We start from the raw sequence: 24589 nt of genomic DNA on the forward strand, positions 1-24589 counted from the left end.
CTCAATTTATCATGCCAAAACTGAATCTCAAACTCAAGTGGGCTATATGCTGCCTGCTGTTTAGAGTTTTTCTTAAACTGCTCTACAGAGTTACTTCAGGCTTGGGGCTGGGCCTGGTGGCTCATGCCTATAATCTTTGTGCCTTGGGAGGCTGAGGCAGGAGGATCACTTGAGACCAGGAGTTTGAGACCAGCCCGGGCAACATAGTGCGACACTGTCTCTACAAAAAAAATTAAAAATTGGCTGAACATGCTCCTGTAGTCCCAGTGACTTGGGAGGCTGAAGTGGGAGGATCACTTGAGCCCAGGAGTTCAAGGTTGCAGTCAACTCTGATCAGATTTCTGTTATCCAACCTAGGTAACAGAGCAAGACCCTATCTCAAAAAAAAAAAAAAAAAAAAAAAAATTATTTCAGGTGGTCATTGTGCCTTTACTTATACACTGCCAGTATAGGGGCTGACTACTGCTGAAAACAGCCTTTTTCCATTTCAAGCAAGTCATCTTGAGCTGGTGTACAGAATGCTTGGAGGTCTTTATGAGGTACAGAGGTGTAAACAACCATATATATTACTGTCTCTGAAAGAGAAGGGAGAAGACAAATTGCCATTCAAAAACCTGCATGATTTGTATATTATAAACTCAAAGAAACTCTTCTACGTGTGTTATATGTTGGGTGTACCAATTATAAATCATTAGAGGGAGACTGAGAAAAGTCAACAGAAATCTGCAATCTGACATGTGTGGAAAGGCAGTGACTGAGAACTGGTGGTTTTGGAATCAGTCCTACCTGGCTTTGATTCCTGTCATCATTATTAGCTTTGAGCAATCTGCTTTACTCTCTGGACTTCTATTTCCTCATCTGTGAAGTGAGAGTGATATTAAAGATTAAATCAGATTAAAATTGTAAAGAAAAACACCAACACAGTGTCTGGCTCAAGTTGGTGTTAAATAAATAATACCCAGCATTATTATTAGGTTATTTTATTATTAGAACCACAGGAGTTTCTATTTGACTGATAATGGATGTTTCTTTTTTTTTTTTTTGAATGGATTGAAGCCATTTTATTTTATTTTATTTTATTTTTATTTTATTTTATTTTTTATTGATCATTCTTGGGTGTTTCTCACGGAGGGGGATTTGGCAGGGTCATAGGACAATAGTGGAGGGAAGGTCAGCAGATAAACAAGTGAACAAAGGTCTCTGGTTTTCCTAGGCAGAGGACCCTGCGGCCTTCTGCAGTGTTTGTGTCCCTGGGTACTTGAGATTAGGGAGTGGTGATGACTCTTAACGAGCATGCTGCCTTCAAGCATCTGTTTAACAAAGCACATCTTGCACCGCCCTTAATCCATTTAGCCCTGAGTGGACACAGCACATGTTTCAGAGAGCACAGGGTTGGGGGTAAGGTCACAGATCAACAGGATAAGAATTTTTCTTAGTACAGAACAAAATGAAAAGTGTCCCATGTCTACCTCTTTCTACACAGACACGGCAACCATCCGATTTCTCAATCTTTTCCCCACCTTTCCCCCCTTTCTATTCCATAAAACCGCCATTGTCATCATGGCCCGTTCTCAATGAGCTGTTGGGTACACCTCCCAGACGGGTGTGCCCGGGCAGAGGGGCTCCTCACTTCCCAGTAGGGGCAGCCGGGCAGAGGCGCCCCTCACCTCCCGGACGGGGCGGCTGGCTGGGCGGGGGGCTGACCCCCCCACCTCCCTCCTGGACGGGGCGGCTGGCCGGGCAGAGGGGCTCCTCACTTCCCAGTAGGGGCGGCCGGGCAGAGGCGCCCCTCACCTCCCGGATGGGGCGGCTGGCGGGGCGGGGGGCTGACCCACCCCACCTCCTTCCCGGACAGGGCGGCTGGCCTGGTGGGGGCTGACCCCCACCTCCCTCCCGGACGGGGTGGCTGCCAGGCAGAGACGCTTCTCACTTCCCAGACGGGGTGGCTGCCAGGTGGAGGGGCTCCTCACTTCTCAGACAGGGCAGTTGCCAGGCAGAGGGTCTCCTCACTTCTCAGACGGGGCGGCCGGGCAGAGACGCTCCTCACCTCCCACACGGGGTCACGGCCGGGTAGAGGCGCTCCTCACATCCCAGACGGGGCGGTGGGGCAGAGGTGCTCCCCACATCTCAGACGATGGGCGGCCGGGCAGAGACGCTCCTCACTTCCTAGATGGGATGGCGGCAGGGAAGAGGCGCTCCTCACTTCCTAGATGTGATGGCGGCCGGGCAGAGACGCTCCTCACTTTCCAGACTGGGCAGCGAGGCAGAGGGGCTCCTCACATCCCAGACGATGAGCAGCCAGGCAGAGACGCTCCTCACTTCCCAGACGGGGTGGCGGTGGGGCAGAGGCTGCAATCTCGGCACTTTGGGAGGCCAAGGCAGGCGGCTGGGAGGTGGAGGTTGTAGTGAGCCGAGATCACGCCACTGCACTCCAGCCTGGGCACCATTGAGTACTGAGTGAACCAGACTCCGTCTGCAATCCTGGCACCTCGGGAGGCCGAGGCTGGCGGATCACTCGCGGTTAGGAGCTGGAGACCAGCCCGGCCAACACAGCGAAACCCCGTCTCCACCAAAAAAATACAAAAACCAGTCAGGCGTGGCGGCGCACGCCTGCAATCGCAGGCACTCGGCAGGCTGAGGCAGGAGAATCAGGCAGGGAGGTTGCAGTGAGCCGAGATGGCAGCAGTACAGTGCAGCTTCGGCTCGGCATCAGAGGGAGACCGTGGAAAGAGAGGGAGAGGGAGAGGGAGAGGGAGCGGATGTTTCTTAAAGAAGAAAAATGTGTGAGGACTCTGAGTTGACTATCTTAGTAGCCAATTAGGGGAAAGGGGGTTAATAGAAACTGTCAGCCCCCAGTTGCCACCTCCCCGCAGTAGGGTTGTGCGGCCCAGCTTTCCCATCTTCTTCCACAGCCATAAACCTCTTATCTAACATGCAGCACTAGGAGTTTTTCATACCCTTCCTGAAAGGGCTGATCAATACCAAATACTGATCATACCTTTATGTAAATAAAACATCAGCTAATTTCTTATTCTAATCTGTATTTTTTTGGTCAGGCCAATGTTGTGTTTCTAAAAGAGCTCTCCTCCGAAAAAGCTATGATTTGCAACATTTGCCAGTTTCCATGGTGTAAATACTCCCAGCATGGCCAATTGTAAGCTCTTAACACAAAGTCACTGAACACAGAGTTTGGAAGAGATGTGCACAGCTGTTCAAGTTGTTGCCACTCCATTACACCACTGGGCCGGGCTAAAGCTTATGCTTTGATCGTATAGGACAGGATGATTGACAACAGCAAAACCTACAAGCAAATGCAGTAGAGGGAAAATAGTTTGTCCTAGAGTGGATCACTATAATATACTTGGATTCATCCAGAAAGCGAGTTCATGCCAGATTACTCGAGCAATGTATCTCAATGCCATCTTTCTCTTCTTGTTCTGTACTCTCCAGTCATACTTAGAAGAGAAATATTTCCCTAGCCTCTTGTGCTGTAGGAAGGAAAGTCTCCCTAATCACTTCTCAATTGTTTGAATGTTTCCTTCACCAATAGTTTAGATATTTGCTCGTGGACATAATCCCCATGTTTATAAAGATGTCTTCTTTTTCTCCCTCCTCTTTCCCTTCCCCCTCTCCCTCCCTTCTTCCTTCCTTCTTTATAACCATCCTTACTTCCTTCAGAAGTATTTTCCACCATCTTTTGTATTTCTAACGTCCCTACAAGATCATCAGAACAGGCAATAGTACTTCTGCTTTGCAAAATTGTAGAGAAACTAGAAAACCATTCTACTTGTATAAATCTCTGTCATGTTATTGCTCTCATTTTTAATTTGTCATTTTGTTATTTTTGAAACCTTCATTGTTATTGAGACATCCTGTACTTTAACTTTCTTCCATGAGTGGAGTGGTGTACTTTCAACCTCTGGCTTTTCTTTTGTGTCATAAATTTAATTTTATTCTCTCCGTCACAGTTTTTGAAAACTGTATTATACTGTATGTAGGAAATTGTATTACAGTACTGTAAATACATTTCTGAGAACTTTTAATTAAGTGATGATACCTAGGACTTTCTCATCATAATCAAGTCCCTGGAGATGACAAAACAGAATCCTTTTGGGAAGCAGTTCTGTTTTCAGCATCTCATCACTGGAGCAAGCAGAATTCTGTTACAGACTCTGAACTGTTAGGGTGATATCAGTTGATGATTTTGTCAACATAATGGATTTATTTAAAAATCCAGGTTGTCTCACTAAAGACCTCTTAAAAGTTTTCCAAAAGCCTAGTGACAAACAGAAGAGAAAAAGACATTTGAGATAACAATTCGGCATTTACCATGAAGCCCTCTGCAGACGTGCTTGAGATCATCACTTGTACCATCCTAATCTTCATGAGCATCGTGGGAAACACATGTTTGTTTTATTCGACAAGAAGATGTATCACTGGGCATTTACAGACATCCTTTCTTCTAATTTTCAATCTTATTTTTGTCCACCTTATTAAAAACTTGGTGGTGAATGTTATGAAAATTGTTTACTCTTCTGGTATCATGTTGGATTCAGCTGGCTGCAAAGTTCTGTGCTTTACATCAGCCCTGACAACTTCACTGGCCATCTGCTTCATGTTACACTTTGCATTGCTTTACCACTGGAAGCTTTACCAAATTGCCCACCCCTTGGGTGAGAATCCAAGCCTGGACCAACAGAAGCATTCCTTGAAGGTGGTTTCTGTACTTTGGGTGGCTGGTGTGGTGGTATATATCCCAGTTTAAATTCGTACCAGAAAACCAGAATTCTCGAATGCAGGAAATGATACAGATCCCTTGTCTACTAACAGGATGTACATGGATTGCCCAGTTGTCTTTGGAAACAAGCAGGTAGAGTTTTTCTATGGGAAAATTTTTTTGGTTCTGATTGATATTCTTTCTTTAGCTATTTTAGTCTTTGTCTGTTTCTGGATGTCTTTCCGCCTTTCAGAGAGAAAGAAGATGACATATGGTGACATCTGGATTGGAGATGATGATTCAGAGATTGAAATCCTTACAGGGGCCAAGTTCAGTATTTTATTAATGTTGCTGATCACTCCACTTTGGATTTCTCACTTTATCTTAGTCTGTTTCTTGAAAGACTTGGCAGCATGCAGCTTTATTCCAGCTGTTCTTACAGCCATCTCTTCAAGCTTCTCTGCTCTGAGTCCTTTCTTGCTTATGTTGGTTAATTACAAAATGAAGTTGGTGACCTTCTGTGGTGCTAAAGAGGAAAAACCCACACCACAGCCTACAAATGTTATTCTTTCTCCATATGCTTAATGGCAAAGAATTCAAGTTTAATTATTGGAAAACAGACCCTGTCATTGGAGAGTATAGCTAGAGTTTTCATAGCGCTCATCAACAGTTTCCGAAAGGGTCTCTAGAAAACTGACTACTCTTCAAAAATAGACTTCAGAGGAAACTGTGCAAGAAAATATGTGAACATTAAGCTATTATATGTTAAAAAATAGTCATCACAACATTTGTTATTTAAGACAATACTGAGAGTTCTAATGTAAAAATTATAAAGCAACTCAACAGTTTTCAGTCTGGAAATGAACTCAAATAATATATTATTTACTCTGTGCAAGATATTGTGTTTAAAAAACAACATATTGATGAAACTGAAGATAATACTTCCTAGCTGAATTTTAAAGGTACACATAAATAATCTTATGTTGTTTTTGAAATGCTTCCCCACATATTAGAAGTATATTAGGTAGGTGTGCAGTGTTCAGTTTTTGCACTTTTAATAATAGTACCTCATCTATGGTGGAAGCAGATTTTGTTCATCATCTCTACCCTAAGTGTCTTTAGTAAATTAGGGCCAAATGAAAGCATTGGATTAAAGAATTAGTACTTGCTAAGTCATACTCTATGTGTATGTACAGATGTGCAAATATTTGGTTGTTCAGACATTTAACTCACTATCCTTGCTTAATCATCTAAATATATATTAAACTATACTCTTTTCTTCAGAAAAAAGGACATTATTTTATAGGGAATTTATCTCTTTTCAGTTATCAAATTGGTACATTTACAAATTGGAAGAATTTATAAAACCTTCATAATAATTTGATCTCTGGATTTGGATTCAATAAAAATAAGCACATTATAATTCTAATTAAAAATATATGGCTGGGTTTTTCTTTTTCTCAGTTAGCTGGGTTAGCTCTTTGGACTGCTTCCGATACAGTGAGAAATTATTTTCAGTGTCTTCACATACATTTATGTAAGCATTGATTTTTAAGCAAATTCTTAGTAGATTTTTGCTTTTTTTTTCATTTTTCTTCTGTGTTAATAGACCTGGGATTTATTATACTGTCATTCTAGTGAATAGATATCCCCAAATTGAGACCTGGTTCTAAAAAGGCTGCATTGAAAATTATCAAACTGGATCTCATTAACAGAAGACACTAAGAACATCTTTGTAGCCATGAAGTGCTATAGAGAAAGGAAATTTTAAAGTAGCCAAGGCCCAAATTGTGTAAAGTTGTGTGTGCCAATGTCTATCTCTTGTATAGCACAACAAATTGAAAAAAAAAATAATAAAAATAAAAAGACCTAAGACCCTCTGAGATTGCTGGGTGGTCTTCATGGGAAATGCTTAGTTGAGTCCACTGAGGCAGCTTAATCAAAAGGGCACTAGGCATGAATCCTGTATAATGAAGTTAACATCTGGATAGATGTGGCATGTGGGGAAGAGGTCACCATCTTTTAATTAAGTGCAGATGTAGCCAAAGCTGAGGATAGCCATTAGCTTAGCTTAGGTAGTGGTTCTAAAATGTGATTCTGGGACCAGCAGAATCAGCATCACGTGGGAACTTATGACAAATGCAAATTATTGGGCACCGCCTTGACCTACTGAATCAGCAAGTCTGGGATTTGGACCCAGCAGTCTGTTTTAATAAGCCATCTGAGTGACTCTCGTGCACTCTAAAGTTTGAGAATAACTCATCTAGGATTGCTCCAAAGTTTAATCCTCATGAACAATCAGAATGAAGCCAAGATAACTGACTGAAGATGTAGTCTTCAGTGATCCCATGCATGCTGCTGTTGTGTCTGCTTCTCTCTAAAATGGCAATCAGGGTTGTGATCTGTGTTCCATACATACTCAATAATAATTTCCAAACATATCCACTGTAGAAATTGAGTAATCTTTGCAAAATCAAAAATAAAGCATAACCATTTCAGGTGTGCCAAAAATTTGGAAGTTAGATTTGGATAGTTTCTTGTACATAACTGAGTAAGGGCTCCAGTTCCCAGATTATTTCATAGTTCCCTTCCAGAAGCCAGTGCAAGACATGGTTGGTTGGCTTAAGCCCATGCTCAACTTCCCAGTGCTTGAAATGTTTTCTTTTTCTTTCCAGATATTTTCTTCTTATTTGGACCTCATTAGGTCATAGTTTTGCCCTTGTGGAATTGATAAGTTTTCATTTACAACAGGGAACAAATCATATGTTCACTGAATGAACAATATTCCAGTTCTCTTTAAAAATTAGTTTGATTTTAACTGTCTTGCTCCCTCAACCTCCAATTTCACTCAAGTTCCTGGTGGGATTATGATGACAGATGAAAGAGAATAGGGAAATTCAACAGAGATGGTCATGGCAGCACTCTGAAAAGGTGTAAAATTGGTGAGGACTGTCCTGAGGACCTGGTTTAGTTTCACGGGTGTTTGTCAATGCCATCTCAGACTACACAACATCTTTTCAGCTGGGAGGCCGTCTATTCCTCCTTCACAATGCAGGATTCTGATCTTCTTCTCTCAGAGGACTTCTATTTGAACAATTTCTTGCTGAGGTGGGTGTGATTTCACAAAGCAGCCCATTCCATTAAAGCCCATTTGAAATACCATACTAACAAAGTCTTTACTGAGACTGACATCCCTGATATGTCCTCCAAGATTTACCCTTGAAGTTAAATCCTCCTTTTACTTGCGGGATCTTTAGATTCTTAGAGAGGAAAGCTTTTTCCTCTTCACCAAGTTAGAAATTTCCTTAGCTGTATTGCATAAGACAGTTTCTCAACCACTGGTTTTCTTGGCTTCCTTTCTCTGTCTTGGTATATTCCAGATAACCTGTGGCTTTTTAAAGAAGTGACACTCAGAACTGAATACAATATGTTTTTTCTTTGTGTATGTGTATACATTTGTGTTTGCATGTATTTTTTTCTATTATACATTCTTTTATCTTCTCCTGCACAGCTCCTGTAAGCATGAATTCTTTCCTTCTTCCAAAAAGAATTTTAAATGTTCAACTCATTTTAAATCACACACACAAGAGAGGGGTGGGAGGGAGACAGAGAGAGAGAGAGAGAGAGAGAGAAAGAAAGAAAGAGATCAGATTTTTTTTTTTATATACTTTAAGTTTTAGGGTACATGTGCACATTGTGCAGGTTAGTTACATATGTATACATGTGCCATGCTGGTGCGCTGCACCTACTAACTCGTCATCTAGCATTATGTATATCTCCCAATGCTATCCCTCCCCCCTCCCCCCACCCCACCACAGTCCCCAGAGTGTGATATTCCCCTTCCTGTGTCCATGTGATCTCATTGTTCAATTCCCACCTATGAGTGAGAATATGCAGTGTTTGGTTTTTTGTTCTTGCGATAGTTTACTGAGAATGATGATTTCCAATTTCATCCATGTCCCTACAAAGGACATGAACTCATCATTTTTTATGGCTGCATAGTATTCCATGGGGTATATGTGCCACATTTTCTTAATCCAGTCTATCATTGTTGGACATTTGGGTTGGTTCCAAGTCTTTGCTATTGTGAATAATGCCGCAATAAACATACGTGTGCATGTGTCTTTATAGCAGCATGATTTATAATCCTTTGGGTATATACCCAGTAATGGGATGGCTGGGTCAAATGGTATTTCTAGTTCTAGATCCCTGAGGAATAGCCACACTGACTTCCACAATGGTTGAACTAGTTTACAGTCCCACCAACAGTGTAAAAGTGTTCCTATTTCTCCACATCCTCTCCAGCACCTGTTGTTTCCTGACTTTTTAATGATTGCCATTCTAACTGGTGTGAGATGGTATCTTATTGTGGTTTTGATTTGCATTTCTCTGATGGCCAGTGATGATGAGCATTTTTTCATGTGTTTTTTGGCTGCATAAATGTCTTCTTTTGAGAAGTGTGTGTTCATGTCCTTTGCCCACTTTTTGATGGGGTTGTTTGTTTTTTTCTTCTAAATTTGTTAGAGTTCATTGTAGATTCTGGATATTAGCCCTTTGTCAGATGAGTAGGTTGTGAAAATTTTCTCCCATTTTGTAGGTTGCCTGTTCACTCTGATGGTAGTTTCTTTTGCTGTGCAGAAGCTCTTTAGTTTAATTAGATCCCATTTGTCAATTTTGTCTTTTGTTGCCATTGCTTTTGGTGTTTTGGACATGAAGTCCTTGCCCATGCCTATGTCCTGAATGGTAATGCCTAGGTTTTCTTCTAGGGTTTTTATGGTTTTAGGTCTAACGTTTAAGTCTTTAATCCATCTTGAATTAATTTTTGTATAAGGTGTAAGGAAGGGATCCAGTTTCAGCTTTCTACACATGGCTAGCCAGTTTTCCCAGCACCATTTATTAAATAGGGAATCCTTTCCCCATTGCTTGTTTTTCTCAGGTTTGTCAAAGATCAGATAGTTGTAGATATGCGGCATTATTTCTGAGGGCTCTGTGCTGTTCCATTGATCTATATCTCTGTTTTGGTACCAGTACCATGCTGTTTTGGTTACTGTAGCCTTGTAGTATAGTTTGAAGTCAGGTAGTGTGATGCCTCCAGCTTTGTTCTTTTGGCTTAGGATTGACTTGGCAATGCAGGCTCTTTTTTGGTTCCATATGAACTTTAAAGTAGCTTTTTCCAATTCTGTGAAGAAAGTCATTGGTAGCTTGATGGGGATGGCATTGAATCTGTAAATTACCTTGGGCAGTATGGCCATTTTCATGATATTGATTCTTCCTACCCATGAGCATGGAATGTTCTTCCATTTGTTTGTATCCTCTTTTATTTCATTGAGCAGTGGTTTGTAGTTCTCCTTGAAGAGGTCCTTCACATCCCTTGTAAGTTGGATTCCTAGGTATTTTATTCTCTTTGAAGCAATTGTGAATGGGAGTTCACTCATGATTTGGCTCTCTGTTTGTCTGTTGTTGGTGTATAAGAATGCTTGTGATTTTTGTACATTGATTTTGTATCCTGAGACTTTGCTGAAGTTGCTTATGAACTTAAGGAGATTTTGGGCTGAGACAATGGGGTTTTCTAGATATACAATCATGTCATCTGCAAACAGGGACAATTTGACTTCCTCTTTTCCTAATTGAATACCCTTTATTTCCTTCTCCTGCCTAATTGCCCTGGCCAGAACTTCCAACACTATGTTGAATAGGAGTGGTGAGAGAGGGCATCCCTGTCTTGTGCCAGTTTTCAAAGGGAATGCTTCCAGTTTTTGCCCATTCAGTATGATATTGGCTGTGGGTTTGTCATAGATAGCTCTGATTATTTTGAAATACGTCCCATCAATACCTAATTTATTGAGAGTTTTTAGCATGAAGGGTTGTTGAATTTTGTCAAAGGCTTTTTCTGCATCTATTGAGATAATCATGTGGTTTTTGTCTTTGGCTCTGTTTATATGCTGGATTACATTTATTGATTTGTGTATATTGAACCAGCCTTGCATCCCAGGGATGAAGCCCACTTGATCATGGTGGATAAGCTTTTTGATATGCTGCTGGATTCATTTTGCCAGTATTTTATTGAGGATTTTTGCATCAATGTTCATCAAGGATATTGGTCTAAAATTCTCTTTTTTGGTTGTGTCTCTGCCAGGCTTTGGTATCAGAATGATGCTGGCCTCATAAAATGAGTTAGGGAGGATTCCGTCTTTTTCTATTGATTGGAATAGTTTCAGAAGGAATGGTACCAGTTCCTCCTTGTACCTCTGGTAGAATTCGGCTGTGAATCCATCTGGTCCTGGACTGTTTTTGGTTGGTAAACTATTGATTATTGCCACAATTTCAGCTCCTGTTATTGGTCTATTCAGAGATTCAACTTCTTTCTGGTTTAGTCTTGGGAGAGTGTATGTGTCGAGGAATTTATCCATTTCTTCTAGATTTTCTAGTTTATTTGCGTAGAGGTGTTTGTAGTATTCTCTGATGGTAGTTTGTATTTCTGTGGGATCGGTGGTGATATCCCCTTTATCATTTTTTCTTGTGTCTATTTGATTCTTCTCTCTTTTTTTCTTTATTAGTCTTGTTAGCGGTCTATCAATTTCGTTGATCCTTTCAAAAAACCAGCTCCTGGATTCATTAATTTTTTGAAGGGTTTTTTGTGTCTCTATTTCCTTCAGTTCTGCTCTGATTTTAGTTATTTCTTGCCTTCTGCTAGCTTTTGAATGTGTTTGCTCTTGCTTTTCTAGTTCTTTTAATTGTGATGTTAGGGTGTCAATTTTGGATCTTTCCTGCTTTCTCTTGTGGGCATTTAGTGCTATAAATTTCCCTCTACACACTGCTTTGAATGCGTCCCAGAGATTCTGGTATGTTGTGTCTTTGTTCTCGTTGGTTTCAAAGAACATCTTTATTTCTGCCTTCATTTCGTTATGTATCCAGTAGTCATTCAGGAGCAGGTTGTTCAGTTTCCATGTAGTTGAGCGGTTTTGAGTGAGATTCTTAATCCTAAGTTCTAGTTTGATTGTACTGTGGTCTGAGAGATAGTTTGTTATAATCTCTGTTCTTTTACATTTGCTGAGGAGAGCTTTACTTGCAAGTATGTGGTCAATTTTGGAATAGGTGTGGTGTGGTGCTGAAAAAAATGTATATTCTGTTGATTTGGGGTGGAGAGTTCTGTAGATGTCTATTAGGTCCGCTTGGTGCAGAGCTGAGTTCAATTCCTGGGTACCCTTGTTGACTTTCTGTCTCGTTGATCTGTCTAATGTTGACAGTGGGGTGTTAAAGTCTCCCATTATTAATGTGTGGGAGTCTAAGTCTCTTTGTAGGTCACTCAGGACTTGCTTTATGAATGTGGGTGCTCTTGTATTGGGTGCATATATATTTAGGATAGTTAGCTCTTCTTGTTGAATTGATCCCTTTACCATTATGTAATGGCCTTCTTTGTCTCTTTTGATCTTTGTTGGTTTAAAGTCTGTTTTATCAGAGACTAGGATTGCAACCCCTGCCTTTTTTTGTTTTCCATTTGCTTGGTAGATCTTCCTCCATCCTTTTATTTTGAGCCTATGTGTGTCTCTGCCCGTCAGATGGGTTTCCTGAATACAGCACACTGATGGGTCTTGACTCTTTATCCAATTTGCCAGTCTGTGTCTTTTAATTGGAGCATTTAGTTGATTTACATTTAAAGTTAATATTTTTGTGTGTGAATTTGATCCTGTCATTATGATGTTAGCTGGTGATTTTGCTCGTTAGTTGATGCAGTTTCTTCCTAGTCTCGATGGTCTTTACATTTTGGCATGATTTTGCAGCGGCTGGTACCGGTTGTTCCTTTCCATGTTTAGCGCTTCCTTCAGGAGCTCTTTTAGGGCAGGCCTGGTGGTGACAAAATCTCTCAGCATTTGCTTGTCTGTAAAGTATTTTATTTCTCCTTCACTTATGAAGCTGAGTTTGGCTGGATATGAAATTCTGGGTTGAAAATTCTTTTCTTTAAGAATGTTGAATATTGGCCCCCACTCTCTTCTGGCTTGTAGGGTTTCTGCCGAGAGATCCGCTGTTAGTCTGATGGGCTTCCCTTTGAGGGTAACCCGACCTTTCTCTCTGGCTGCCCTTAACATTTTTTCCTTCATTTCAACTTTGGTGAATCTGACAATTATGTGTCTTGGAGTTGCTCTTCTCGAGGAGTATCTTTGTGGCCTTCTCTGTATTTCCTGAATCTGAACATTGGCCTGCCTTGCTAGATTGGGGAAGTTCTCCTGGATAATATCCTGCAGAATGTTTTCCAACTTGGTTCCATTCTCCCTGTCACTTTCAGGTACACCAATCAGACGTAGATTTGGTCTTTTCACATAGTCCCATATTTCTTGGAGGCTTTGCTCATTTCTTTTTATTCTTTTTTCTCTAAACTTCCCTTCTCGCTTCATTTCATTTATTTCATCTTCCATTGCTGATACCCTTTCTTCCAGTTGATCGCATCGGCTCCTGAGACTTCTGCATTCTTCACGTAGTTCTCGAGCCTTGGTTTTCAGCTCCATCAGCTCCTTTAAGCACTTCTCTATATTGGTTATTCTAGTTATACATTCTTCTAAATTTTTTTCAAAGTTTTCAACTTCTTTGCCTTTGGTTTGAATGTCCTCCCGTAGCTCAGAGTAATTTGATCATCTGAAGCCTTCTTCTCTCACCTCGTCAAAGTCATTCTCCATCCAGCTTTGTTCCATTGCTGGTGAGGAACTGCATTCCTTTGGAGAAGAAGAGGCACTCTGCATTTTAGAGTTTCCAGTTTTTCTGTTCTGTTTTTTCCCCATCTTTGTGGTTTTATCTACTTTTGGTCTTTGATGGTGGTGATGTACAGATGGGTTTTTGGTGTGGATGTCCTTTCTGTTTGTTAGTTTTCCTTCTAACAGACAGGACCCTCAGCTGCAGGCCTGTTGGAATACCCTGCCGTGTGAGGTGTCAGTGTGCCCCTGCTGGGGGGTGCCTCCCAGTTAGCCTGCTCAGGAGTCAGGGGTCAGGGACCCACTTGAGGAGGCAGTCTGCCCGTTCTCAGATCTCCAGCTGCGTGCTGGGAGAGCCACTGCTCTCTACAAAGCTGTCAGACAGGGACATTTAAGTCTGCAGAGGTTACTGCTGTCTTTTTGTTTGTCTGTGCCCTGCCCCCAGAGGTGGAGCCTCCAGAGGCAGGCAGGCCTCCTTGAGCTGTGGTGGGCTCCACCCCGTTCGAGCTTCCCGGCTGCTTTGTTTACCTAAGCAAGTCTGGGAAATGGCGGGCGCCCCTCCCCCAGCCTCGCTGCCGCCTTGCAGTTTGATCTCAGACTACTGTGCTAGCAATCAGCGAGACTCCGTGGGCGTAGGACCCTCCAAGCCAGGTGCGGGATATAATCTCATGATGCGCCGTTTTTTAAGCCGGTCCGAAAAGCTCAATATTCGGGTGGGAGTGACCCGATTTTTCAGGTGCGTCCGTCACCCCTTTCTTTGACTCGGAAAGGGAACTCCCTGACCCCTTGTGCTTCCCAAGTGAGGCAATGCCTCGCCCTGCTTCGGCTCGCGCATGGTGCACGCACCCACTGACCTGCGCCCACTGTCTGGCACTCCCTAGTGAGATGAACCTGGTACCTCAGATGGAAATGCAGAAATCACCTGTCTTCTGCATCACTCACGCTGGGAGCTGTAGACCGGAGCTCTTCCTATTCGGCCATCTTGGCTCCTCGAGAGATCAGATTTAAAGGTACATAAAATATGTATATCTGCCCTAGGCTTAAAAACTAGTCTCTCCAAGCTCTCAAGTTCAGGTATATGTTAGTTTGTTCTCAATATTTGGGTTTCGGAAACCATGAAATGACCTCTAAATCACTTGCAATAATTTTAATGTATAAATTAAAGGGCAAAACTACAAAAAGACCAATCCTTACAGGGATTTTTCAGAGAAATCCTGATCTCCAGAATCAAGTTTTCTAAAACAGTGCCATCTTCCTTGCCTTTTTAATAAGACATTAAAAGGATGGTCATAATCCAATTTCCTTTAAAGGTGAAGTTGAAGACTTAAACCAACTGGCTATGGAATATGTTGTCTTATAGACTAGTTCAGGGATACCTGTGGGTAAGGTGTGTTAGAGACACAAAGTCTATACACGTTTTGTTAATGATGATGATGATGATGATGTCTACCATTTCTGTTTAATCTCTCCAGGAAAGAAGGGTAATTCATTTGGAGTTAGGTTCATGAACATCCAAACAATACAATTCAGGGCTAGGGATGTCTGGAATTCTGACCTAGATGGTTCAAAGACACACCCATGATTCAGAGCAGTCCAGGGCAAGTCAGAAGAGCACTAGACTGGTTAGCAGGAAATGATTTGTGTTAGCTGGCTTTGCCCCTACTTAGTAGTGCATAACCTTGGATGGAATATTCCTGAGGTTTGCCATCTGTAAAATATGAAAGATATGATTGCAAATTACAAATTATGGTGCATACCTTCTGCCTCCATCACAGGTTGCAGTAAATAAATTGAGCTAAAAAATGTGAAGATGATTCTTAAAAATAAAATGACACAGAGGCAGTGTTGTTTACCTTGTCCTTTTGGCAAGTTGAAGTAGGAGAGAAAAATACTAGACTTAAAATCAGAAGCCCTGGTTGCGTGAATTTGAGGCAATTACAGAACCTCTCTGAGCCTTGGTTTCCTTATCTCCACAAAAGAAATTATAATGACATTTGTCTCCCAGCATCTGTGTGAGACTAAGTGAGCAAGTATATGTAATAGCACCCAGTCCTAAATCTTGATACAGAGTTTTCTTCACAAATTTTTCTGTGGGTGTTTCCTTCAGGACAGCAAGGAAGAAATGCAGGCTCTCCTCTAGGAGCTGGAGCAGGCTCAATATATTACACTGAAGTCCCTTGTTTGATATCAAACATTCACTTGTATTTTTACAAACATGCCAGAAATTTGTTATTCCAAGATGTGCTCTGTGTTCACTCTGGCTTTGGAAATACTCCCCTGACAATCCCTATTTATCACCCCACCCTCACCATCACCCTTCAAGACCGCTTTGTAGAAGCAAAAATACAGCAATCAATGCTAAATCAATGTTATGCGTCTTTCTGGACATTCTGTTCCAGAATTCTCACTTCCAGGCCTGTTCCCATACTGAAAGCACAGACAACTGGAACACTTCCTCCTGCCCCAACCACTCCCTTCCCATTCACACCTCCATCCTTCGGCTTTCAGCTTTGCCAGGCTGACTTCCCTTATCTCCAAGGTCTAGATTGGGTGCCTCAGCCTGCTGTGTATTTATTTGTCTTGGCGAGCATCACATGATATTGTAATAGCATGCCTTCTTGTTTGTCTCCCCTGGTACCATATACTCCATCCTGGTGTGGAGACTAGTGTAGGTCTTATCCACCACATGCATCCAGAATATTCCATAAATGAAGAAGTGGATAAAGTCCACAGGGCTTGTGCTTTTTCTTTGTTCATGTGTACTTCTTGGATCTCCTTCAGTTGCCTCTTTCCAGTAAAAATTTCTTGCCTCTATCATTTTTCTGCTTCAAGATGAGGCATTTGCTGACTGCCATGCTTCTGGCCACTGTTGAATCAAAGAGTGAAAGAAACCAAATCCAACATTTGGAATGAGTTGCTTCCTTGCCAGCCAAGCTACTGAGCCAACTGGGGACAACATTTCTACCCAGACCTTCCAGTACTTATTTTGTGATCATTTTAAGTTTTTATATTGAAGAAAGTAAGCCCAATATCGATGTCCAGGCTTTCAAATTGAAAATTTTTCCCAGTACAAATTTGGCAGGCATGCGTGTGTGCACACGTGCGTGTGTGTGTGTGTGTGTGTATGTAGGGGTGCAGGGAGCGGCTGTGTTTTCCTAAGAGCTGGTATATTAAAAGGTAAAGAAATAAGTTGTAATGCAAATCCATTGAAGTTACCTCATCACCGAATGTACTCTGCTCATTTATTTTGACAAATCCAACTTACTTTTAATTACCAGGCCTCATAGTATACTGGTAAATGGAGCAATAGCGACTTTGGCAGAAAAGGAGAAATCTGTGTAACATGAGCCTTCAGAATGAGTCCAAGCTGACTCCTTGTAAAATGGAGTGAGGCAATACATTTTTAAAAATTTTTCAGTAGAGCAATTTATGTGATATGTGACTGTAGTCACAAATCAATGTGCCTTTTATGAGCCAAGCACACCAGAATGCATACACTAGAATGAGTGTAGTTTCTCAAGGAAATTTTGTTGGCCACTATAAGCTTTTTCCAGTGATGCTGCCATTATGCAACAGATTTTTGGAAGTCTTCGTTTGGAATTATTTTCAAAGTCAGTTTTCCAGTCACAACAAAAAAATTAAAAATATCACCTGAATATCATAATACGGGGGTGGCAAGGAGGCTATTTTTTTAATTGCTTGTCTATTTTTTTATTATGCAATGTGGTTCTCAGTTATTTTGAGCTCTCTCCCAAAAGGAAACTTCTATGGAAGGTAGCAGTTGGGCCATCACTGAGGTCACTCATGAGAAGGTGACATGGTGTTGATAGACCCATTAGGGGCATAAGCCCCTCCCACACACTTTAATAGGCACTGGAGGGACTTCTGCTCTTGGCAGTTTATCAAAACTCTGTGAGAGTAGGAAGAGTCCTACAAACATTGAGTATAGTTGATGCTGTTTGTTTTGTTCTGAAAGCCGGGCATCAGTTTGGAGTTTGAGTAAGGTTTCTCCCAGTGCTGTGGGCCCATCCAAAGAAGGGAGCCAAGCTGTCATTAGCAGTTTCTGCACAGCATATAGTTCCCAGCAGCCCAGCCCTGTGTTCCCACATTCTAATCTGTTTCTTCTTTCCCTCTCTATCAATTTTCCTACCCAAATTGGGAGAGCTAAACCATTGAAAAATGTTTCCTTTACCTTTCTCAACTCACCCTCCCTGGCATCTCATCTCTCCCCACTTCAAAAAAAAAAAAAAAAACACATAACATACCTGCCTAAATAAATAAGAAATCAAGAATTGCCAATGCCAGTAAAAAGAAATGGGATGATTTCAATCCGTGGACAATACTCATGGTGGACAAATCTTGAAAAAGGTGTGCTGTGGGGAGAGGGGCTTACATGCAAAAGAAAGCCCTCGGAAGGCCTTAGAAAACCTGGGAACAAGTGATTGTAGCTTGTAGGGTCAGGGCTGATGGCATGGGGGAGAAATTCAGATTCACAAATGACTAGGTCCTGAGATCCAAAAGGGGCCTATGATGCATAGCAATAAAAATCTTATATAAAGGATTTTTGTTTGTTTGTTTGTTTTTTGCAACGGAGTCTCGTTCTGTCACCCAGACTGGAGTGCAGTGGTGTGATCTCGGCTCACTGCAACCTCCACCTCCCGGGTTCAAGTGATTCTCCTGTCTCAGCCTCCCGAATAGCTGGGACTACAGGTGCCCACGACCATGCCTGGCTAATGTTTTGCATTTTTAGTAGAGATGGAGTTTCATTGTGTTAGCCAGGATGGTCTCCTGACCTCGTGATCCATCCACCTCGGCCTCCCAAAGTGCTGGGATTATAGGTGTGAGTCACCATGCCCGACCCTACATAAAGGATTTTAAGCTGGCCTGCCCTTTCTGGAAAGCGTAAAAAATGTATTTTGCTTAGGTATAAACCCACTCTTGTTGGCCTCAGTAGGTTGGCTGTCTTGCCTCCCAGCTGCTGGTTTGGGCCAGACAGAGGATGGCTTCAGGACTTTTTCTGGGTTTGCACTTGGCACGGCTTCCTCCCTTCCCCTGGAGTCACAGCATTGAAGTGTCACCATGTAAATCCACACCAATCACACAAAGCAAGAATAACCCTTCCTTCCCCTAGTTGTAAAGTGAAGGAAACATAATCCCCACCTCGTAACATTTTATTAAGTTTGCAAAGGTTTTCTTTTCCTAGTACTAAGAGATAAAGTGGACATTCTGTGAAAGCACAAATTGTGATGTGCCAATAGTTTATTTGTAGGAAATTTTATTTTGTTGCTGTTGTGGTATGAGAATTTAAAATGATCTTACAATACAAATTAAATCTTAGAATACAAATGAAGTCAACATTTTTGGCAGGAGGCACCAATACAAAATTGGGGGTAATGGTTGTACTTATTGTTTAATACTGAATTCCTTTGAAGGGTCGAACACTCAAATGTCCTTGGAGAGGCTCCGGGAAAATGGGGAGCACAGGCCCCATGGACAGGTAGGAGCAGCTGCGGCTTAGCTCCAGCCAGTTGTTGCCATGGGGACTGCAGACCCCTGTTGCCAGAGCTTCAGGTATTTAAAGCAAAGCCAGAAATCCAGAATTTTATGTGAAATCACCCAAGGTCTGCAAGTTGGCAACTGATTCAATTTTTTTTTTTTTTTAACACTGTTGGGGTCAAACAAATCACATCTGTGGGCCAGATTCAGCTCACAGGCCTCCAGTGCATGCCCTCTGTAGCTGTGCTTTCTGTTAGAGCATGTTTGCCATGGGTCTGAAAGAAGGCTTATTGGTTTCCATAGTGGATTGGTGTGCAGAGTGGGAGGTGTCAGAAGAGCAGGATGAGAAAAGCAACCACAGTTCACCTCATTGTCCTTATCATGTTTGATCATTTGCAGCAGCTACTCTAACCTGACCTTATTGCTTCCTATCTTGTCACTGATTCCTTAGAAAAGAGTGCCTGAGAGTGCCAGAGGCTTGGTGGAAGGGCAGATGAGAGAAGAGGAGGCATTGTATTGGCCACTGGGACAACTGCAGACTCACTCTTACCTGTAAAGAAGCAGTTAATGTTGGGGAATGTAGTCAGGATTGGAAAACCACGGGGATTTCTGCACATTATAATTGAGAATGTAAATATTCTTAAAGTGGCACCCTGAAAGAAACAAGCATTGAAACCAGACAAAATAAATTGGATCATGAACAGAATGAGACATCTTAAAGGAGATAGCATGTGGAGGCCTGCTGGGAAGTAGAGGCAAATTCCAGATGCCTAGGAGCCTTAGTCTAAGGTGGGGCCATCCAACCCACAGAAATAAATATGGGCAGTGGCCCAAGACTTCCTATAATGAGCTGCACCTGTTGTAAGTCTTGTGTTCTTGCCTATAGAATAAAGAACCTCACTACCATCCTGCAAGTGCAAATAGAAAGATTCCTGTTGTGATGCCATGAGTTATTATCCGCTGGTTATATTCTATGGGAATGGCTACACTCAACTGGATATTGCTGTCTATATTGTTGGAGCACCTCAAACAGGGGTGCAATGGTTATTTGTTAATTTACTTAATTAAGACATGTTCATCCACATTTTATAGTTTCATTTATTTAAAGATCCATTTGGTCCCCAGCTCCGATGCATGTTTCTCTGCTTCATCTCCCCATATTTCCATGTTCCTGCTGATGTTTGTACCATATCCTGGCACCCAGCATCATCTGTGTGTTGTTCACCAAGGCCGTGGGAACAGAGTCTGTAAATCAATAGTTCATCACGGAGTACAGATTTCGTGAAAAGAAATTGGATTGGAAGAAAGTCTCCTAGTGAACATGCTAGTATCCAAAGAGTCTGGATTGTATCAGAATCCATCACAGTAGGAGAGAATGTTGTTTTGAGTAATTTCCAAGCAGAGTACATATATTTTCCTCTGAAAATCTTTGTAAATTGAAGAAAAGTGACATTTTTATACCAAGCAATTTGTTTGATAACCTATTTTCAGATTTCTACAAATAATAAAATTTCTGATTTTAAATATTTTTTACAAATACAAGTTGGTTTTCTTTTCATTGTAAGCCTTACTGTGATTTCAGAAGAATTTTTAACATTTGCTAAATGGATAATCTCATTTAAACATGGAAGTAACATCCTAATCCTTTCTTGGATGGACTCTGTATCTATTGTAATTAAGACTTTAAAAATGGTATATACATATGGGAAAAAAAAGGAGAGGAAACAGGAAAATTAAATCAAGTGATGGGTTTGAGGTAAGGAATGGCAAGTTTTTTTTTTCTGTTTATCATAATTATACCATTTGCAGAGCTTAAAAAAGAAAGAATGGCTCAACATGAGGGAAAACAAAAGCCTTCAGAACAAATTTCCTTTTAAAAAATAGGTCTTTTTACACTTTCAATCTTTTATCGGGAGGCCCATTTTCATCAGGCTAGATGTATTTTCACTTTCCAGTAATGCACTCCTTATTGTTCAGCAAGGTACACCTTGATTAGACAATCAAAGAGGGCAAAATGAATTATTTCAGATACTCAAATCTGGGTACTTAAGATAATTTTTACAATAAGAAAGACAAGTTGCAGGAAGCAGAGGCTGATTTTGCTATCTGAGAGTTGGTGCTGCAGAAGATAACTGCACACCAAGGCACTGTCAGGAGATCTATATTTCTGCTCTTGACATCTGTAGGTGCCGCTGCCGCCGCTGATGCGGATGATGATAAGTGATGGGAAAATGAAGTGGGAGGTGATGTATCCTACTGTGATAGATTTAAAGGGTTGCCCCAGGCGGCCCTGAGGCAAGAGCTGACTGAAGACGTTCTGGGGCCTGCATCAGGTCACTGTGGCACAGTCAGGCAAAGCTGTTTGAGGCAGAGGGCAGTGCAATAACTCTGAGGTTTAAATCTGCACTTAGATCCTCTTTCTTTCTTCCTTTTTGAGGGGTGAACTGGAGGTTGTGCTACAAATTCTAAAATATCCATTACTCTTGGTTAGTGGTATCTGTCTTGTGTTATTCCTGTGGAGATGCAGTATTCATTGCTCCATGTACAACATCCAAGGATATGCCCACAGGAAACATTTGAAAATGGCTTTCCTAAGATTTCCAGGCTGGCTCCCCATTTCCCAAAGCCCTGCCTTTTACCCTGGCTGTGGTAAGAGTCGGTGTGAATTCTAATATTGATTCTAGGGGGAGATTCTGACCCAAGTTACTGCTCTGGCAAAGACAAACAGGCACATATCAAATAAAGCAAAGGACTTTGAGTGCCCACTGGGGAGCCACACTGGGGACCATGGAGACGCTGTGTTTGCTGCTTCTGGAAAGCCAGGCTGTGGACAGTTGAAGGAAGGAAATGTGCTCCAAGGCAACACTAGCACCCAATAACCCTTCTCATCTTATTTGTTTAAATATAGACATTATTTTTGGTTGTAAAATGGCTAAATTTTTTTGCCTTTCTTTTCTGCTTCTGTCTCGTTCAGGAATTTATAAGTACTTGACCGTACTCAAAATGTGCAAGGAAGAATAATGGAAGCCCCTGAATACCTCGATTTGGATGAAATTGACTTTAGTGATGACATATCTGTAAGTACCACTGTATACAAGAAATGCTTTCAAGATAATATGCCTTCAACTTCATAGCCTACTTTCTCCATTATAGTCTATATATCCTCAACTTTTCTGACTACATTTAGAAATTCACAGCAGAAATCCTGTGTGACAGACTCGGTGTGGTTTGGGGGGGATCTCTTAGACCAAGAAGTGAATCTTCCCTAAGTGTGTGTTTTGGAAGATGAGTCATTTAACTTCAATGAGGCTTTCATTCCTAATGTGTTCCAATGTTGTCAAAACTATTGATTGAGTATACTTATAAAATGCAGCCAGTTTCATAGAGTTAATTCCAAATTCTCTTATGTGGCTGGCTATTCCACAGCCAGCATTTTCTAGAGTTCACAGGGACACTGACTAAAGAATAGCCAAGTTGGAATTTATTAATTGATGAACAATAAAAAGAATCTTTCCAATCACTGTAGATATCAAAGCACAGATTGTAAGCTTGTTGGGAATATTAAGGAAAATTCGTGCAGTGATAAGGACTGGACTAGCTGACTTTTGAGGTCCTGCTTAATCCTGTAATGCTGTGGGCTGATGAGTCTCTTAATTCCCATAACAGCCACAAACTTCCTGCTGCTTAAATCAGGACTGCTTGGAATGGATTGTCTACATGCATCTTGCTTTGAGCTGCTTGTGCCTTATCCGGGACCACATAATCAATTCTGCTACGCTAGCAAACATGTTGGCCTGGAGTGCCCCAGCAAAACTGGCCAACTCTCAGAGTATGTGATGAGAAGTTTGCTGTTTCTGAGCTAGACGTACAACTTTTCTTTCCAGGACCCTCAGGTTCACAACTTCTAACCTTATCTTCCATGGATCTCTCAGGGCCTGGAGCTATGGGTCACCACTCAAAGTCACCGCTTTAAAATTGTCTCAAAATGATGAACTTACTTTATCATGCCTCTGGCAGTTGTTTATTCATCTACTTTACTCCTTACCTTGAAGTAAAATATGCATACTATACACAATAATTGGATTACTGGGATGAGTTTGATAAATCACCTATTTTATACAAACTTGGATGAGTCTTTTTTTTTTGTACCAGAGAAATGTGAATTCAACATTTGCCTATTTCAGCTTCCAGACAATTTTTATTAGTCCTCATTAAAACCAATGTGGAGTGAGCTTCTTCTTTCCCATGATATATTTTTGTCTATGTGTCTGTCTGTCTGTCTGCCTCTCTCTCTCTCTCTCTCTTTCTGTTTCTCTTTCTCTCTCTAAGTCACTATGCTTGACTTGGAAGTATTCGAAGCAAGGTTCTTTTATGATCACTCCCCTCACAGCCATTGTGGGAAAAAGCAAGGAATGTGAATGATAGCATGGGTGTATGTAGGTAGGATGGAAGGTGTTGTAGAAAGGGAAACTGTGTTATGATTGGGAGTTAGGTGGTAGCTCTCCGAACTTTGATAATAATGTTGTGTTTTAAAAGCAAAGGCTTTGAAAGCAGCCAGCCTGGGTTCCTACCTTGTTCTGACTCTTACTAGCTGAATAGCACATTAACTTCACCTTTCTGAGATACACTTTAGGTTGTTGTGACGATTGAGTAAAATAATAATATATGTGAAACACTTAGCTTGGCACACAGTAAGTTGCTCTTAAAAATGGTAGCTTTTGTTATTATTTCACTGAATTATACAATAATATTTATATGACCAATGGTGAAGAAAGAACTCAAGGGAAAACACTAGGCATAAAGTCAAGATTTTTTTTTAATACAACAGAGCAGTTGTATTTACAGAAGAATCATCTGGCAGCAGCCCATAATTTTGATGAATTGGGAATCTCCACTTGAAAGATAATAAAATACATTAGGCAATAACTAAAACCATTTAGCAAACTAGGCTACAGGATTATGCAATAGTTGAGTGTCTATAACTTGACCACTCTAAAACATAAACAAAGATATCCATCTGTAATTGTGTAACTGCACCCAAAATTTCCCTCTTAAACATGTTTCAATTGTTTGGTCCTTTAACCTGCATTTAAACTTATATCAGATTTTGAAATTGCATAGATTTGAAATTCTATGAAATTCCATAGTAATTGATGAAATAATAATAATAGCTAACGTTTATTGAACATTTACCATGGGACAGGCATTATCTTGGTTAATCCTCACAGCAATCTTCTAAAGTTACTGTTTTTATCTTCATTTTACAGATGAGGAAACTGCAGCATGAAGATTTTATGTAATTTGTCCAGGGTCACCCAGCTGGTTAGGTGTATTCTGTCTCCAGAGTATTTACTTTTAGCCACAACACTTTACTGCTTCTCCAGGATGAATATAGTTTATTGCAGTGGTTCACATCAGGGGCAATTTTACCTGCCCCACCCCTACCCCAGAAACATTTAATAATACCAGGAGACATATTTTGTTGTCATACCGGGAAGTTGCTACTAGCATCTAGTGGGTAGAGACCAGAGAGGCTTCTAAACATCCTGCAATGCACAGCACAATCCCCTACAACAGGAATTGTCTAGCCCAAAATGTCAGTAGTACTGAGGATAAGAAATCCTAGTCTATTTAAATCCACTTGCAACTGAAGACGCTCTACTTTGGCAACCTCTACAACATAGATTATTTT

At 41.2% G+C, this 24589-nt stretch overlaps 1 protein-coding gene and 1 pseudogene across 17 annotated transcripts in view; both read left to right on the plus strand.

The window, feature by feature from the left end:
- The window catches only part of SNCAIP (synuclein alpha interacting protein), a 154989-nt gene that overhangs the window by 59222 nt on the left and 71178 nt on the right, over positions 1–24589 (plus strand). For 14 of the 17 annotated variants that reach the window (XM_055112575.1, XM_034960402.2, XM_055112577.1 and 11 more), the window contains one exon: positions 21872–21974. In XM_055112575.1, the coding sequence (XP_054968550.1) occupies positions 21918–21974 (57 nt within the window). In that variant the 5' untranslated portion in view covers positions 21872–21917. Of the gene's footprint in view, positions 1–14282; positions 14412–21868; positions 21975–24589 lie in introns of those variants that run through there. The other 3 variants (XM_055112581.2, XM_055112585.2, XM_057302337.1) reach the window with 2 other exon arrangements.
- LOC117980366 (uncharacterized) lies at positions 4331–5302 on the plus strand (annotated as a pseudogene).

Source organism: Pan paniscus, chromosome 4 (assembly GCF_029289425.2).
Source record: "Pan paniscus chromosome 4, NHGRI_mPanPan1-v2.0_pri, whole genome shotgun sequence".
NCBI classification, from domain to species: domain Eukaryota; kingdom Metazoa; phylum Chordata; class Mammalia; order Primates; family Hominidae; genus Pan; species Pan paniscus.